General features: G+C 45.1%; 1 protein-coding gene across 1 annotated transcript in view; it reads right to left on the reverse strand.

The window, feature by feature from the left end:
• Positions 1–714: 714 nt before the first annotated feature.
• Positions 715–15295, reverse strand: part of tnfsf10l (TNF superfamily member 10, like) — a 75125-nt gene continuing 60544 nt past the window's right edge. The window contains exons 3-7 of the mRNA XM_083937060.1: positions 4667–4703; positions 4434–4541; positions 2312–2475; positions 1838–1948; positions 715–1120 (exon numbers count right to left, since the gene is read on the reverse strand). Coding sequence (XP_083793186.1) covers positions 935–1120; positions 1838–1948; positions 2312–2475; positions 4434–4541; positions 4667–4703 — 606 coding nt within the window. The 3' untranslated portion in view covers positions 715–934. The remainder of the gene's footprint in view (positions 1121–1837; positions 1949–2311; positions 2476–4433; positions 4542–4666; positions 4704–15295) is intronic.

Below are 15295 nucleotides of genomic sequence, written 5' to 3' on the forward strand. Positions count from 1 at the left end.
CTTTGATCTTCTTCTTATTGGCCCTTTAAAGAAAGACGTATCCTCCCTGGTTTCACTCCTTTCCTTTCCTCCTTTGCTCCAAAAAAGGCACTTCTCACAGTCTTATTGCTGTATCCAGTACAAAGAAACAATCCTGATCCTCCTCCTCAAAAACGTCTTTGCGTAAAATCCACAGTTCTAGTGTTGTAGAAAGTCCACCGCAAAGTCCGAGTGGTTTTAAGTCCAGTCCAAAAATAACACAGGAATTAACTTTAAAAAATCACCACAGTTCGTCATTCATATGTACAGTACTCTCATGGCACGCTTTAACACAAAAAATCCTTTGGTTTGATCGTTTTGACTTGACTCCCATTGTCCTTCCTCACATCTTGGATGCAGAGGATTGAGTTTTTCTTATCGTGTGTACATTCTTCGGTCTTGGATGCAAAATCCAAGGGGGTCCGATTGCTTTCCCGGGGCTGGTGAAGTGTGAAATATACCGAGATGCATGTGTTGTTTGTGGGTGCAGGCACTAGGGCGGCTTAGCTCTTTGGGGCGGGGGTTATTTTATGTTTTGTCTTTGGTTAACTTCTGTTTTTGACATTTCCTTTTCCCCAGGAATCGACCAAAAAAGTCGATATCCTCACATTTTATTTTGGCGGGATTGCACATGTGTCTTTGTATATCTTGCTCCCCCCCTCCCCCCCCCCCCCACCCCCACCCCCGATGGTTAGGTTTCGCTCGACTGAGAGTAAGGAAGACAAATTCACTCTTTTCTTTCCCCTTTCCACTCAAGCGAAGACTTCAAATCCTTCAGTGTATCCGTCCGAGCAAACTTTTTCAAAGGATCCGAGATCCACGCCAACGTCCCGCGGCTCTGCCTAAATGACACTTTATCAACAGTCAGTTTATCCAGACGTTCTGGTTTATTCTCCCCGTCCGTCTTTTTCCCCTCTCAGAGGTCCAGGCGGAAGGCGCCGAAGTAGCTGGAGGAATCGTCCGCGTTGACCATGGTCGGGGAAGAGACGGAGACGAAGAGCTCGTCGCCGGCCCTCAGCTCAAACAGCCCTCCCTGGTAGACGGAGTGGAGGGCGTACTCGGCGTCGGGAGCCCAGCACTTCGTTCCCACCCCCTTCAGGAGCTGAGCACAAGGAACAACGAAGGTAAGAAAGATATTTGACAGTTGACACAAGCAACATGATCTCAAGTTAAAGTGTAATTACGGCGCAAAATCACCCCATGGTGTTTTTTCGTCACTTACATTCATCAAATAAGCCATCGAGACAGTTTTTTCGTGTAAAAACTAGTAACGGAGAAGTCTGGGAGAGTCACTAACAGCTGGACGTGGCTAACACTGATTAGCTCGGGGCAGTACGGTGAAGGCATTCAAAGGTCTTTTTTAACCACTAATGCTGCTGAAAATAACAGCAAACCTCTGCAGCAGCATGAGAAGAGTCCCTACACACAAAACAAAGCAGCAACAGCGTAGTTAGTGAAGCCAGAGTTTATTAAAGAGTGTTTTAAAGACTTACCTACTGGCCCCTGTACCAGCTCCTCTCATAGTAAAGTCCATTCTAGTGTATTACCAAAGTCAGTCCCAAAGGAAGGAGCCCATTGGTGCTTTGTTGTGTGTGTAGGGACTCTTCTCATGCTGCTGCAGAGGTTTGCTGTTATTTTCAGCAGCATTAGTGGTTAAAAAAGACCTTTGAATGCCTTCACCGTACTGCCACGAGCTAATCAGTGTTAGCCACGTCCGGCCGTTAGCGACTCTCCAAATAAGCCTGTCTCGATGGCTTATTTGATGTATGTAAGTGCCGAAAAAAGACCACTGAATTGCACTTTAAGAGGGGTGGTGTACCTGTATTGGGCTTGGGTAGGAGGTTTTCTTGTAGACGCACTGCACCAGCTGGTGGCTGACGCTGCGCTGGTCTCCGTCACTGGCTGCTGGGGACGGATAACGAAAATACACCTGGAGGCAGCAGAGAGAGTAGAGAAGGGAAAGATGATCAAAATAAAGAAAAAGTGTCCGGATTGTTCCACTCATTGTAATCACAAGAATGTGTCATCAACGGTAGTAGCAAGTTGGCAAGATGACTTTTTAATCAAAGTGCCGTAGGTCCACTTTTCCCTCAGATGCTGTCACATAAAAAAATAAACGCACAGGCATTTAAAATCATAATTTCTCCACTCAATACGATTTCCTGTTTATTTTATTGTGAAAATCGCTGCGTGGAAAGAGAAACAAGTTTGCACCAAATCAAGATAAAATAAAAAACAAACATGTACTTTGTTTCCTCTGAATTAAAAGGCACTGAAAGGACAGTGTGATCACCTGTGAGTACAGGTAGTACCGCCCATCCTGGGGCACTCGCAGCCTCCCGTTGGACAGGGTCATGTTGTGCAGGTGAGCTCCGAAGCTCTGATTGGCCCACGTGCGGACCACGTGGCGACAGGACTGGTGGAGACCCGGCGTGGGGATCGGGTAGGGAGGGAACCCTATGGAGGGGGGAAAAAAAACACACACACATTTGAAAGAAGATTGCGGAAAGGTCTCAGCAGCCAACAAGTCTTTGCACTTCCCTTCCGTATGCAACAAGCATCTTTTCCTGTCTCCCTATTGTGTGTGTGCGTCCATCATCCGTGTGCACGTTTGCGTGTTGTGGGAACTGTTGTTGGTGTTCCTGCTGCAGCACGGTAATGACTTGTACCACGGCAACACCTCTGCCATATGTGGGATTTGAAGGTGTGTGTGTGTGTGTGTGTGTGTGTGTGTGTGTGTGTGTGTGTGTGTGTGTGTGTGTGTGTGTGTGTGTGTGTGTGTGTGTGTGTGTGTGTGTGTGTGTGTGTGTGTGTGTGTGTGTGTGTGTGTGTGTGTGTGTGTGTGTGTTTCCTTTACATTCGTAAGATAATGAAAAAAACATCACGGGTCAAACCCCTCGATGTCTCATGCTGTTGCACTTCCTTATGAGAAATCCAGGCTGAATGTGTGAACCTCACCCTCTCTTCCTTCTTCCCTAGACACACACACACACACACACACACACACACACACACACACACACACACACACACACACAACACCATCCTCGCCCTTTGTCGGCCCAGTGGAAATAACATTAGTCGGCCTTTGCCAGATTGTCAACACCCTTCAGTTTGCACGGCAGGCTCAGATGAAACGATACGAAAGGTCTGGACAACACACACACACACACACACACACATTCTTATCTGTGACGTTATCCTGATAAAGGCCTGTTTTACTGCTGTGTTCATTGAAATACCTTCAGGCTAAATCAAGTTAATGAAAGCCTTTTTCTCTCTCTAGCAGACAGGAAGTGACATTTATTAGAAAAACACATAAATCTTTAAATGTACCGCAAAAACACGTCAGGTTTGAGGTTTAAGGTGGAATGTGCCAGGGAGGAATAACTTTAATGGGCAAAACAACAGATTTTTGGACGTTCAAGCTCTAATGTTACTTCGGCTCCTCATCTTCCCTCTTTTCAAAATGCTATTTTTGGGTCCAAACGAAACAAAAGACCATGGCTGAACATGTGAACCTTTATGTAAGACCACCTCCCTCTTCAGAGACACCTTTTCATCCATAGGAAAGCGGTAAAATGACAGATCTGTTCAAATGACGGGGACCGCAGCACCGAGCGGCACTGTAGAAATATGAGGCTTAGGGCGCACTCACACTGTCCTTCCGCACCGGGCCAAAACAGGTTTTTCGGGTCAAGCCTAGTGCGTTTGACCAGTGTGAGTGCAACCGCTCCGCGCATAACTGCGGCCAGCTGGCCGTCCACGGCCCGTCTGAGAGAGGTAGGCTTTTGTAGAGCGCGTTTGCACATGTACGAGTACGAGCACGAGGCCTACGGCGGTTCGGACTTCATTTATGTGCGCCTGTTCGGACATAGAAAAAAGAAGGAGGGACCATGCGCGGACATTTAACAACAACAACAATGGCGGCGAAAGGTTCACGTTGGTGTGATGCGGAGGTGGAGTGTTTACTGCAGCTTTGGTCGATGAAAAGATTCAAAAACAGTCGACAAGACGCACAAAAACTCCGAGGTCTACGGAAAGATTTGGAAACAAAGCCACGCATCGCCATGACGTCATCAATGCATGTGACGTGTTAAGGCGTGATGACGTATAGGCAGCAAGAAGCATTCTCCGAGGCCCAGGTAGTGTGAGTATAAAGGGGCGTGGGGGGAGAGGGAGGGGGGGACAAGTACCCTAAAGCCCGGGGGCGAGGTGCGGAAGGACAGTGTGAGTGCGCCCTAAGTCTTCCTGCTTCATATGAGACCAAGAACCGACCCACTGTGCAGATTCAAACATGTTTTCAATTCTCATAAACTTCTGTGTGTGATAATAACTGTCCTTTCCTGGCAGCCCTGAAACAAAAGTAACAACCCCTGACATCAACTCAGACGAAAAAGAAAACAGGGCCTCACCTTGAGAGCTGGTGTCTCTGAGGGTCAAGTGGGCCGACGGCCTCTGGGCCACCGAGGTCACGAACTTTGACCCAGAGTTGTTGAAAGAGCGAGGCATGGTTCTGGCCTCTGAGGGAGAGAGGAAATGAAAGAATGTCAGACATGTTGTTTGTTGCATTCTCTGTGTGTGTGTGTGTGTGTGTGTGTGTGTGTGTGTGTGTGTGTGTGTGTGCGTGTGCATGTGAGAGACTCACCTATGAAGGTTTGTTTGGAGATGATGTTCTCCGTCACCTGAAACAAAGTGTGAAAACACGCCGGTCAACAAAAATAGATGCAAAACCATGACGTAAAGATGTAAAATGACTAAAAATAGATCCGAAACCACCACAAAAAGATGCAAAACATCTAAAAATTGATCCGAAACCGCCACAAAAAGATGCAAAATGACTAAAAATAGATGCAAAACCATCATGAAATGATACAAAATGACTAAAAATAGATGCAAAACCAACACATAAAGATGCAAAACCACTACATAAAGATGCAAAATGACTAAAAATGTATGCAAAACCGCCACAAAAAGATGCAAAATGACTAAAAATAGATGCAAAACCATCATGAAATGATACAAAATGACTAAAAATAGATGCAAAACCAACACATAAAGATGCAAAACCACTACATAAAGATGCAAAATGACTAAAAATTTATGCAAAACCGCCACAAAAAGATGCAAAATGACTAAAAATAGATGCAAAACATCATGAAATGATACAAAATGACTTAAAATAGAGGCAAAACCACCACAAAAGATGCAAGATTACTGAGAATTGATGCAGAACTATCACAAAAAGATGCAAAAAGTCTAAAAATTGATGCAAAACCGCCACAAAAAGATGCAAAATGACTAAAAATAGATGCAAAACCACCACGAAAAGGTGCAAAATGACTCAAAATAGGTGCAAAACCACTACGAAAAGACGCAAAATAACTAAAAATAGATGCAAAACCCTCATCCTCCAAACAAGGACGTAATTAAGTTTTTAATTCTACGTCAGTCTGAAGTTAGAGGACGGACGACGTCATCTCCCCCTTCCTCCTTTCTCCTGCCTTCTTTCATCATCATCAGCCGTAATCCACTTAAAGCGTTCTTTGTGTTCTTCGCCGACAGCAGCGGAACAATACATCTCCTCTCCATCCTGTCTCTGTTTTATCTCCTCCTCCTCCTCCTCCTCCTCCTGTGTCATCCCTCGCTCTGTTTCATCTCGCCCAGATGTGGACGCCGCAGCCATGGAAGTATGGACACACACACACACACACACACACACACACACACACACACACACACACACACACACACACACACACACACACACACACACACACACACACACACACACATGCATTTCCTCGCTCTCACACACTCCATAATTCTCACATGTGGGTGCTGTTTTTGTCCTTCTCACTTTGTAAATCAAGTTTCCCTCGCCGCCCCCCTGCCCTCTTTTTAAAGTCTTTTCTTCTTTTATAACATCCTGTTTATTTTCTCGTCCTATTTGAAGCTTCATCACCCTTCAAACACACTCACTCTCTCTGCGTCCTGACTTTTTCTTTGTCTTATCCTCTCCTCTTCCTCCTCTACCTCTTCTCTCACTTCTGAAGCAAAAGGTCGCAGGTTTAATCACCTGTTTCCAGCCATGCTGCCCGTCTAGATCCCCCTTGGCAAGGCGCTGGACCCCCCCGTGGTATAAATATCCTCATTAATTCGCCAAAAAAACGCCAAAAAAATCCTGAATATGATTAATTTCACCCGTGTTTGTTTTTAATGGTCATCCAGCTCGAACCGGTGGTGTTATTCTTGGCAAGCAACCCCTGTTTTCTCCCGCATCCAACACTCAACCCAACCTGCAAATTGGACATGATCGCTGTGGGCTTTGGCGTGTGAGTATGTATGTGTGTGTGTGTGTGTGTGTGTGTGTGGGTGTGTGTGTGTGTGTGTGTGTACCCTATATACTCTAAGGGGGAACCCAATACATGCAGCACAGAGGCGTTCTAGCTCGTCTCGCTCGGCGTGTCGCGCCTCTGCCCTCGCGTTCCTCGAGTCCTAGAAGCAGAAAATTACCCGCTCGCATTCAAAACGAAAAGGGGAGAAAATTGCCAACAGATTGCGTCCGCACAGCGTGTCGCTGTAGTCGGACAAGAAAAGTGAAAAAGCATAACGTGGGCGGATCGTTCAGACACTTAGAGCCGCTGTGAGGCCCCGGCTGTTGGGGGGGGGGGGGGGGCAACACCACAGCAGCATGTTTTCAATATATAAGCTCAACATGTCTGCCGTGTTTAATTCTTAAACGCTCACATGGGAAACTATCGAATGGCTAAAGAGCGAAATCACCTGGAGACGCCTCATGCATAATTTATGTTCCGCGCAGCAGTGGAAGCTTTCTACGGCGTCTTCTGACCAGCTGTATGTTTAAAGGTGAACCACGCTGTCGGGCAGAGTTATAGTCCATTAACACTATGTTTTTTATTCACTCTTTGCATCTGGTTTGTATTTAACGCATTGTATGCCGTTGGATATTAATAGATTGAGAGTAAATGTTGTTAAAGTCTGCCTAGGGCACTTAACTTGAGAAAACCGAGACTTCATATCAAAAGAACGCAGTCACCCGCCGTGAAATTCAGATAAAACAGAAACCGCGCCTGTGCGAAATCTTTCCACGCCGATCCAGAACAAAACAAACGGCCTCTTCTGAAGGGTTAAAAATGGGTCCCGATGTCCCAAACACAACTTATGATCTGACGACACGCTCGTTAAAACGCTGAACACATTTTATCAGCAGCTCATGAATGATGATTCATTTCCCATCAGGTCGAATTATGTAGAAACGATCCAGAATCTCATTTTCAGTGAAATCCTTGAAGGTTCTTGGAACAGTAACAGCATTTTCTCGTGTTTTAATGACAGTTTTTGTTAATAGAAAATTGTCCACGCAATATAACATGACACCAATGTATTCTCTGTAGCTGTTGACGTAACGTAGCTCTAACATCCGTCAATGCGCGCTGTTTTGATGAACAGAGTTTGCATCTGATCTGCAGAAGTGTACATGTAATATTGTGGCTCTGGAGAGTATTTGAGGTACGGCATATTCTCTAAATGACCACAAAGAGATAAAAAATGACGAGAGGGATGCAGAACAACCACGAAGAGATGCTAAATGACTGAAGATAGACGCAAAAGGACCACATAGAGACAAAAAACAATGACAAAATGATTAAAAATAGATGTAAAATCACCAAACAGAGAAAGAAACGGCGACATAGAAATGTAAAACAATGCAAAATGTCTACAAAGAGATGCAAAATCACTGCAAAAAGATGCAAAATGACTATAAATAGATGCAAAACCACCGCAGAAAGATACAAAATGACTATAAATAGATGCAAAACCACCACAAAAAGGTGCAAAATGACTAAAAATAGATGCAAAACCACCGCAGAAAGATACAAAATGACTATAAATAGATGCAAAACCACCACAAAAAGGTGCAAAATGACCTAAAAAAGATGCAAAACCATCACAAAAAGATACAATATGACTACAAATAGATGCAAAACCACCGCAAAAAGATGCAAAACAACTATAAAATGATGCAAAACAACTATGAATAGATGAAAAGGCTTGTACGATCTCTTACGAAATGGCGAGCGGATGTTGTCTGTGTTGCTCAATGTCCATTCCAACGTAAAGGACGCATGCAAGCATTGTGAAAACATACGTCTCTATTTACACACGAAATGTGCCTTTAGGGCATGGTCACACATGCACGACATAAAAAGTCTGTGAAAAGTTTGTTTCCAAACACATGACACACGTCAGAAAACGCCGTCAACATGTGAGAAGAGTGTAATTCATGTAATGCTGAATTATGGAGCTGGAGGATTAAACAGTTTTTCAAACTTTTGAGGGGTTTGGGATTTTTTCTTTCCAACGCCAGAGCCTCTCTCTGCTCTTCAGCGAACACTTCCCCGTCTTAAAACCAAAAACCACGTAGACTCGAAACAGATTTCCGTGAAATGATATGAAATCTATCTGGTGCATTTCAGAAAAACAGAAAAGCAGAACAGAAGTAGTAGTCGTGGTTGTTTTGCATCAATTTTTAGACTTTTTGCATCCAAAAATCTTTTTTTGATAGTTTTGTATCTATTTTAGTCATTTTGCATCTTTTCGTGGTTGTTTTGCATCTATTTTTAGTCATTTTGCATCATTTTGTGGTGGTTTTGCATCTATTTTTAGTCATTTTGCATCTTTTTGTGGTGGTTTTGCATCTATTTTTAGTCATTTTGCATCTTTTTGTGGTGGTTTTGCATCTATTTTTAGTCCAGAATAGCCCTAATTATAGTGAAAGCACCTATGAATACACGCAAGACCAGCGTTAAATTAAGCGTAACCTTCTCTTTTTTCAACAAATATCTGTTCAACATTTGTTTTTTTATTGCGCTAAACGGTAGAAATAACCCGTTTCTGATCAATCAAACAAAAGAGTTAATTATAAGGTTATAATCTTGACATTGGCTTCTCTCAACGCATGCTGTTGTCATTAGCAAACTGCACCAAAGAGCAACAAGTTGAAGCCCTTATTATCTGGGATTATCCCGGGACGATTTAGGCCACAATTGACCTTTCGTTTAAAAAGGGCAGAGTAATGACTCCAAGCTGGGGTCGACCAAACAAAACAAGAGGTTAAAAAGAACCAGTAGGCTTCAAATTGTATCTCTCCAGTGTTGCCCCCGAGAGTTCTGGTACGTATCCGCGAGCTTGCAGGATACGTGCAGAAATACAGAGATCTACGCGGAGTACGGACGGAGCCTTCTGTCAGGCGTCCACAGGCAGCTCTGTGTTGCTGGAGACGCTTTTTTATGTTCAACAAATGTCCTTTTTCTTAAAAAATTGAAGTGAAATGTCATTTTTATGATGTAAATTAAAGGGCGACAAGTTGGTGTAGGGGTTAGCAATGTCGCCTCACAGCGCTGGGCCCCTTCTGTGTGGAGTTTGCGTGTTCTCCCCGTGTCTGCGTGGGTTTTCTTCGGGTTCTCCGGTTTCCTCCCACAGTCCAAAGACGTGCAGGTGTTCGGTTCATTGATGACTCTAAATCACCCGTAGGTGTGAATGGTTGTCTGTCTCTGTTGGTCTCTATGTGTCCTGCGATAGACTGGCGTCCTGTCCAGGGTGGACCCCGCCTCATGGGGGTTGGCTCAAGCGGGACAAGGGACAAGCGGTTGAAGATGAATGAATGCATGAATGATGTAAATTGAGGCAGCACGAGTAGTATCGTCTCAAGAAAACTGGGAGTCCGTATTGGTCATCGGCTAAGGCTGATGAAAAGAAATCTGTATCGGCCCTTAAAGATCCATATCTGTCGATCCCTAGTCCGTATGCGTAGCTCCCGTAGAGCATGAATGAGCCTTTAGAGTCCACAGCCATGCAAGCAGACATGCGTCTCTACTGTTCATCACATTTAAACTTGAGCATGTTAGCATGCTAAGACACACGATGTAAAGTCGAGGGATGATTCACAGATCGACGTGTCAAAGCAACAACTCTCTCTCTTCTTTACACCGGAGCTTTATGTGCGGTTGTTTTACGGGGAAGCCTGGCAGCTGTATACGTTTATGACTGGTTGTCGGACGTCTTAGATGTTTGGAGTACTTTTTTCCCCAATCAAATTCCTCTCCAACTATTCATTCAGGCGTCAGTGTGCTTCTTCCACACACTTCTCCCACCCTTGGGAAAAAGGATCTGTAAAAGCTTTATCTATCCTGTCTTTGCGGTGGACTTCCTTAAAAGAAAAAACAACAATAAACATCTGACTTTGCCCGAGGGGTTCATGTCGACGTGCTCCCACGAGGAGAGAAATGCTTCTGATCCTGTTTTCCTGCCACCAGGAAGTAAGTTATGTTTATGTGTTTTTGAGCCTTCGCCCCCTTAACGAGCATTTTAGCGAGTGTCACGCGGCGGTTATACTGTAAAAGACTTCACTCCTGCCCTCGTTAAGTGGGCCACTTCTCTTTCCAGTATATCAGCGTGCAGCCTCTGATGTGACAAGCCTCGGAGTTAAAGTTCACCGCCGGCGTGACCTTAATAATCACGCAGCGCGGAGGCTAGACAGACACCGGGGCGCTGTCAGCGTGTGCGTGTTCCTCTGTGCTCAGAGCAGCCCGTAATGCCACAGAGCCTTTCAAACGTCTCCAGCTGCAATAACAGCAACAACAAATAAAAAGCCTGAACTCTCCTCTTTCACCCCGTTTACAACAACAGACAGAGACAGAAATAATCGCATTTGCTCATGTCATGCTCCGTCTGGACCAAGGCTAAAATAAAGAAGGCAGGAATAAAAATAGATCCTGACGAGATAGATGGTGCGAGTGGAGCATTTTTTGGCAGGTGTTCCCTTACGTCCTAGTTCAAACTTTAAAATATCTTACAGAGCTATTTTTTTAGTCTGAGCCCAGAGTGAGATGTGAGACGGCAGTGCCAAAAATCAGAAGTCGGTGGGGGGGAAAGAGAGAGAACCAGAGAGCGAAAGATGATGGACAATTATGGGAAACGAGAGAAGAAGAGGAATGAGGGTTAGGGGAATCACAGAGGAGAGTCGGAGTGGACGAGTATGGAGGGGAAAAAAACGAGGACTGAAAGAAAGGATTGAGAAGAGGGACAAGTATGCACATGAAGGAGCGTTTCTCCTGCAGATTAGCAGTAGCTGCAACCCAATACTTTAATATGCTCCTCCAACCCTGACAGGCCTGGACTGGCTGTGTGTGTGCGCGGCTGTGTGTGTGTGTGTGTGTGTGTGTGTGTGTGTGTGTGTGTGTGTGTGTGTGTGCGCCAGTGCGTTATCAACCCTAATCTGCTCTAAGAGGCTGCCTCATTCCTCTCTGTGTGTTGTGCAGTTTTGGTGTGCGTGCAAAATGTGATTTTTTGGGAAACGTAGCGCAGGAAAGCCAGTCGATTACGAAATACCTGCATGTTTGTGCGTCTAATGGCGATGATGCTCCTTTTTCAAAGCCCGGGCGATGATTAATAAGTAACTCAGACTTTGTCTAAAGCCAGATCGGTATGTCGATTTGCAGGAGAAGGAACTCTGCGCTGTTCTTCCCTTTTAAGGCCGAGTCAAAGTGATTCCTGTTCGAGAGTAAAGCGGGAAACCGGTCCAGCGATAACACCACAAATTCAACATTCTACAGTCGTGTGTTTTTCAAAGCGTCCTTGCATATTTGGCTCAATTTAAACCAAACACCTCTCTGCGTCAGCCTTGTTTTTCTCCTTCACAATCTCTTTCCTCTCTCGAAATCTCCCCCCTCGAGCCGCACACGCACCAGTAATTGAAGCTTGACAGGGCGAGCCACGCACACGCCTGCACTGATAAAGTTTGCGGTGTTGAATCCGGGGAGCACAACAAGCCTCCAAAGCATGTTCAGAGTAAGGCTGAAACAAATGGTTTTTCAGTGAATGGCCATGCTTCTGAGCTTTGGAGCTGTTGTTTGTGTTTACACCCCGCTAACAGGGTTTTAAACATGGTGGTTGCCAGTGCTGCGTTAGCTCATGTGCAGGACCAAGCATTGTTTCTATGTGAAATGCAAGATGTATCCCATTACCTCGAGGCAAGGGTGTGCAACCTTTAAGGTATGTGTGGTATTCATTTTCTTGTTTAACAGTGTGCCAGTGTCCAAACCGATCAATGTCTTTAATCAGCGTCGGTGTGCTTTTCTGACGGTGTTGCACTTTGCAGGACATTGTCATCCAACTCATTTGCCTATGCTGCTTGGAAACCTGCAACATGAAGGACAATAAAAACGTGAATCGATAAAGAATCGCCATTGGTATCAATAAAATCTTTATCACTTCCAACCCAAAGTCTTCGCAGAATATGCGGATGGGGAAAAAGTCAATCAAACTACTTTGACTAACCAGGAAAGTGGTCATTTGACATGTGGATGAGCAGGCCCCAGAGCCTGAAATACTGCCGTTTCGTCAAAGCCCTCGGCACTGACGCACCAGGGTGCCTTGTGCATTTGCCTTGGAGCCAAACTCATCGGCGTTAAACCGCAAAATCACCCGTGGTAATAGCAGACGCTTAGAGTAAGTGCTCCATGATCAAGAGCGCCAAACTCTGGGTAAGGAGGCGGCAGGTTGGGCTGGTGACGGGTCAAACAAATGCTTTCACCCAGGAGACCGCGGTTCATGTCCTGTAAACGCATTTATTATAACCCCAACCCACGATCTCTTTCTAACCCGAACCAAGTGGGTTTGTCGCCTACACCTAACCACATAGTTTTAGGTGCGTTCACAATATAACCAATGTGTTCCCCGTGTTTAAAACAGCGACCAGGAGCCGCATGCATTGACGAGTGACGTCAAAGGGTCCTGACAAAACATCCGTGCGTGACAGGTTGGTGTGTAAACGTGTTTCTAAGATAGATCTCATATATTAGGCTTAGGGGAACAGTGCTGTGTATTTAGCACAGTCCTCTGACCAAGCGGCAGTCGCTCATTAGCGGTTTATCGTCGAGGAACAGCGATAAAGGTTTTTATGACGGGTAACGCACCAGTTGCTGACTGGATGCCGGGCGCTGATAACCGACCTGTTTGCTGTGGGAGTTTCCTGCCAGACGAATGTTGTGTGCAGCCGGGGCAGCACTCGGCTTCACACACACATAACACAGATTGATATCAACCCCTTTCACTGCTTTTCTGAGTTCAGTTTCACACGGATGAGACTTTCCTCGACTTCGCCGTACGGGACAAAACACAACAAACAGCGCGTTATTGAGTTGGTTCTCACATTCACCTTCCTACGTGTGTTTGTTTGTGTTTCCGTCCGCATTGTTCTCTCCGGTTCCTCCGCAGGAAGACGCAAACGACTGTAAACCTGCAGTCGGAGGCAGTTTCTACATAACTGGCTGTTGCATTCATTCCCTTTCTTCCTCCTCCCTTCCTGCATCTCTTAATGTCTCTCAATATCTCCGTCTGTCAACCTTAATCTCTTTCACAACATGGCTTTTACTCCTTAGGACACAAACATAATGAAACTAGGCCAAAGGCGGGGTTGTTTTACAGCCTCGGCCTCCTGTTCTTTGGACTCTCTGTGTTTAAAGTTTCGTTTCACACCAGCAAACATTACTAACAATACAAATACCTGTATGGGTACGTCACATTAAAGACAAAGGTGTCTATAGACATGCCTTTATGCCAGATATGATGCAAACTTAGACGGTGAGATATTGAAGCTTGTTGGAGGAACATCTCGTCTTTTTATGGTTGCAGTTTCTATTCCAGACCTTTGTGTTCTTGTAGCAATAATCAAATATAATAGTTGGAAAACAGTATGATTTATGTTGATATGTGGAGTAAATCCCATGCTTAAACCCCCTTAAATCAAATCCGCACTGCAAAATGTGTATCTGCATTTCATATCAGTGCGTTGATACTCCCGCAAAGAAGTAGGTGATTGAGATATCACCTTGGACAAATAACACATACACTCTTCTTGATCTTGTTCCCATAAATATTTGAAACATTTCTGATTTGGCTGTGATAATGGTATAAAAACAAAACCATGTGAGATTCTTGCCTCAGCAGAACACATGCATGTGATCGTCGGCCTCTGTGATTTCCTCATATCCATCCAATCTTAATCTCTTTTTTATTGTTTCGGGAAAGTACTTTGACCTCATCGGTTGGTGCTGACACACCATAAGACAGGCAGCCGTTACAGGAATGTTGTGGGAAAGCAAAACTCTCTCTTTTCTTTTTTTTTACAGGCATGTAGTGCAGGACTTACGTGCTACTACAGCTGCACATGGAAAAGAATACATACACGTGTTGCATTTGCATCGACACGTCGACATGAGTGCCGCGATCGCAGCTGCAGAACCGATGATAAGCATCTTCAGCAATATTCATCTAGTGAGCAAATCAGGTGACAGTAACAGATTTTCCTACTTATTTATTTAAAATGCATTTAACCAGGAAAAAACACTCATTGAGATTAAAAATGTCCTTTACGAGAGTGTCCTGGGCCTCGAACATCAGACTCGGGTCATGTTTTCCTGGATCACATCGGGGAAAACGGCTCAATCGAGGCCTCGAAACAGATCTGAGCCGCTTTCGTACGTGGTCCTCACCGTCTTGTTGTGGCTCACGCTTAGTTACATCCAATCAGCACACAGGCTTCTCTCAGGGGAGAAAAACAGCCGTTCAAGGGGCCACTCGAGCCGCTCACATGCAAATTAGGGGCGTTTCGACCCTAATGGAAACACACCTCATGTGCTTCCCTGCGCTGTGACAGGAGGGTTTGAATGGAGCATTACGTTGCTCATTTACCGGCTAGCTAGCTCGCTGATCCACCGTGCTTTTAAGATGCACCCGTTACAGAAAATGAGCCGGACAGCAGGCTTTTAGTTCCTCCGCCTCCTTTGCTGTCAACGGCTGTTTGCCACTGTTGCTACAGCTGCCACATGCCTGTGACGTTTGTTGTTGTTGTACCAACCAGCAAGTGTGTGGCGTTATTGGTTTGCGCGTGGCGTTATTTAGGGCAGAGACACTTGGGTCACTTCAAACATGAATGTGAACAGCTCTGGGGACATAACCACTTACTCAAACTGAGCATGGAGCCCTGTAATGTGAGCGTAGCCTTCGTGTTTTGGAGGAGCTGATAAACTTGGCTGCTAAAGAGAAATTAGAGATAATTCAACAACGCTCGCCACTGCGGTGACACAGAGCTTGGTTTGAATCGGCGAAGTATCCCTTTAAGTCTTGTTTTTCTACAGTGTATCCGTGGTTTTTCTGCAAATTAACAAGATGAAAGTGATCCAACACAAGG

Source organism: Echiichthys vipera (genome assembly GCF_963691815.1).
Source record: "Echiichthys vipera genome assembly, chromosome: 22".
Lineage (NCBI taxonomy): Eukaryota > Metazoa > Chordata > Actinopteri > Perciformes > Trachinidae > Echiichthys > Echiichthys vipera.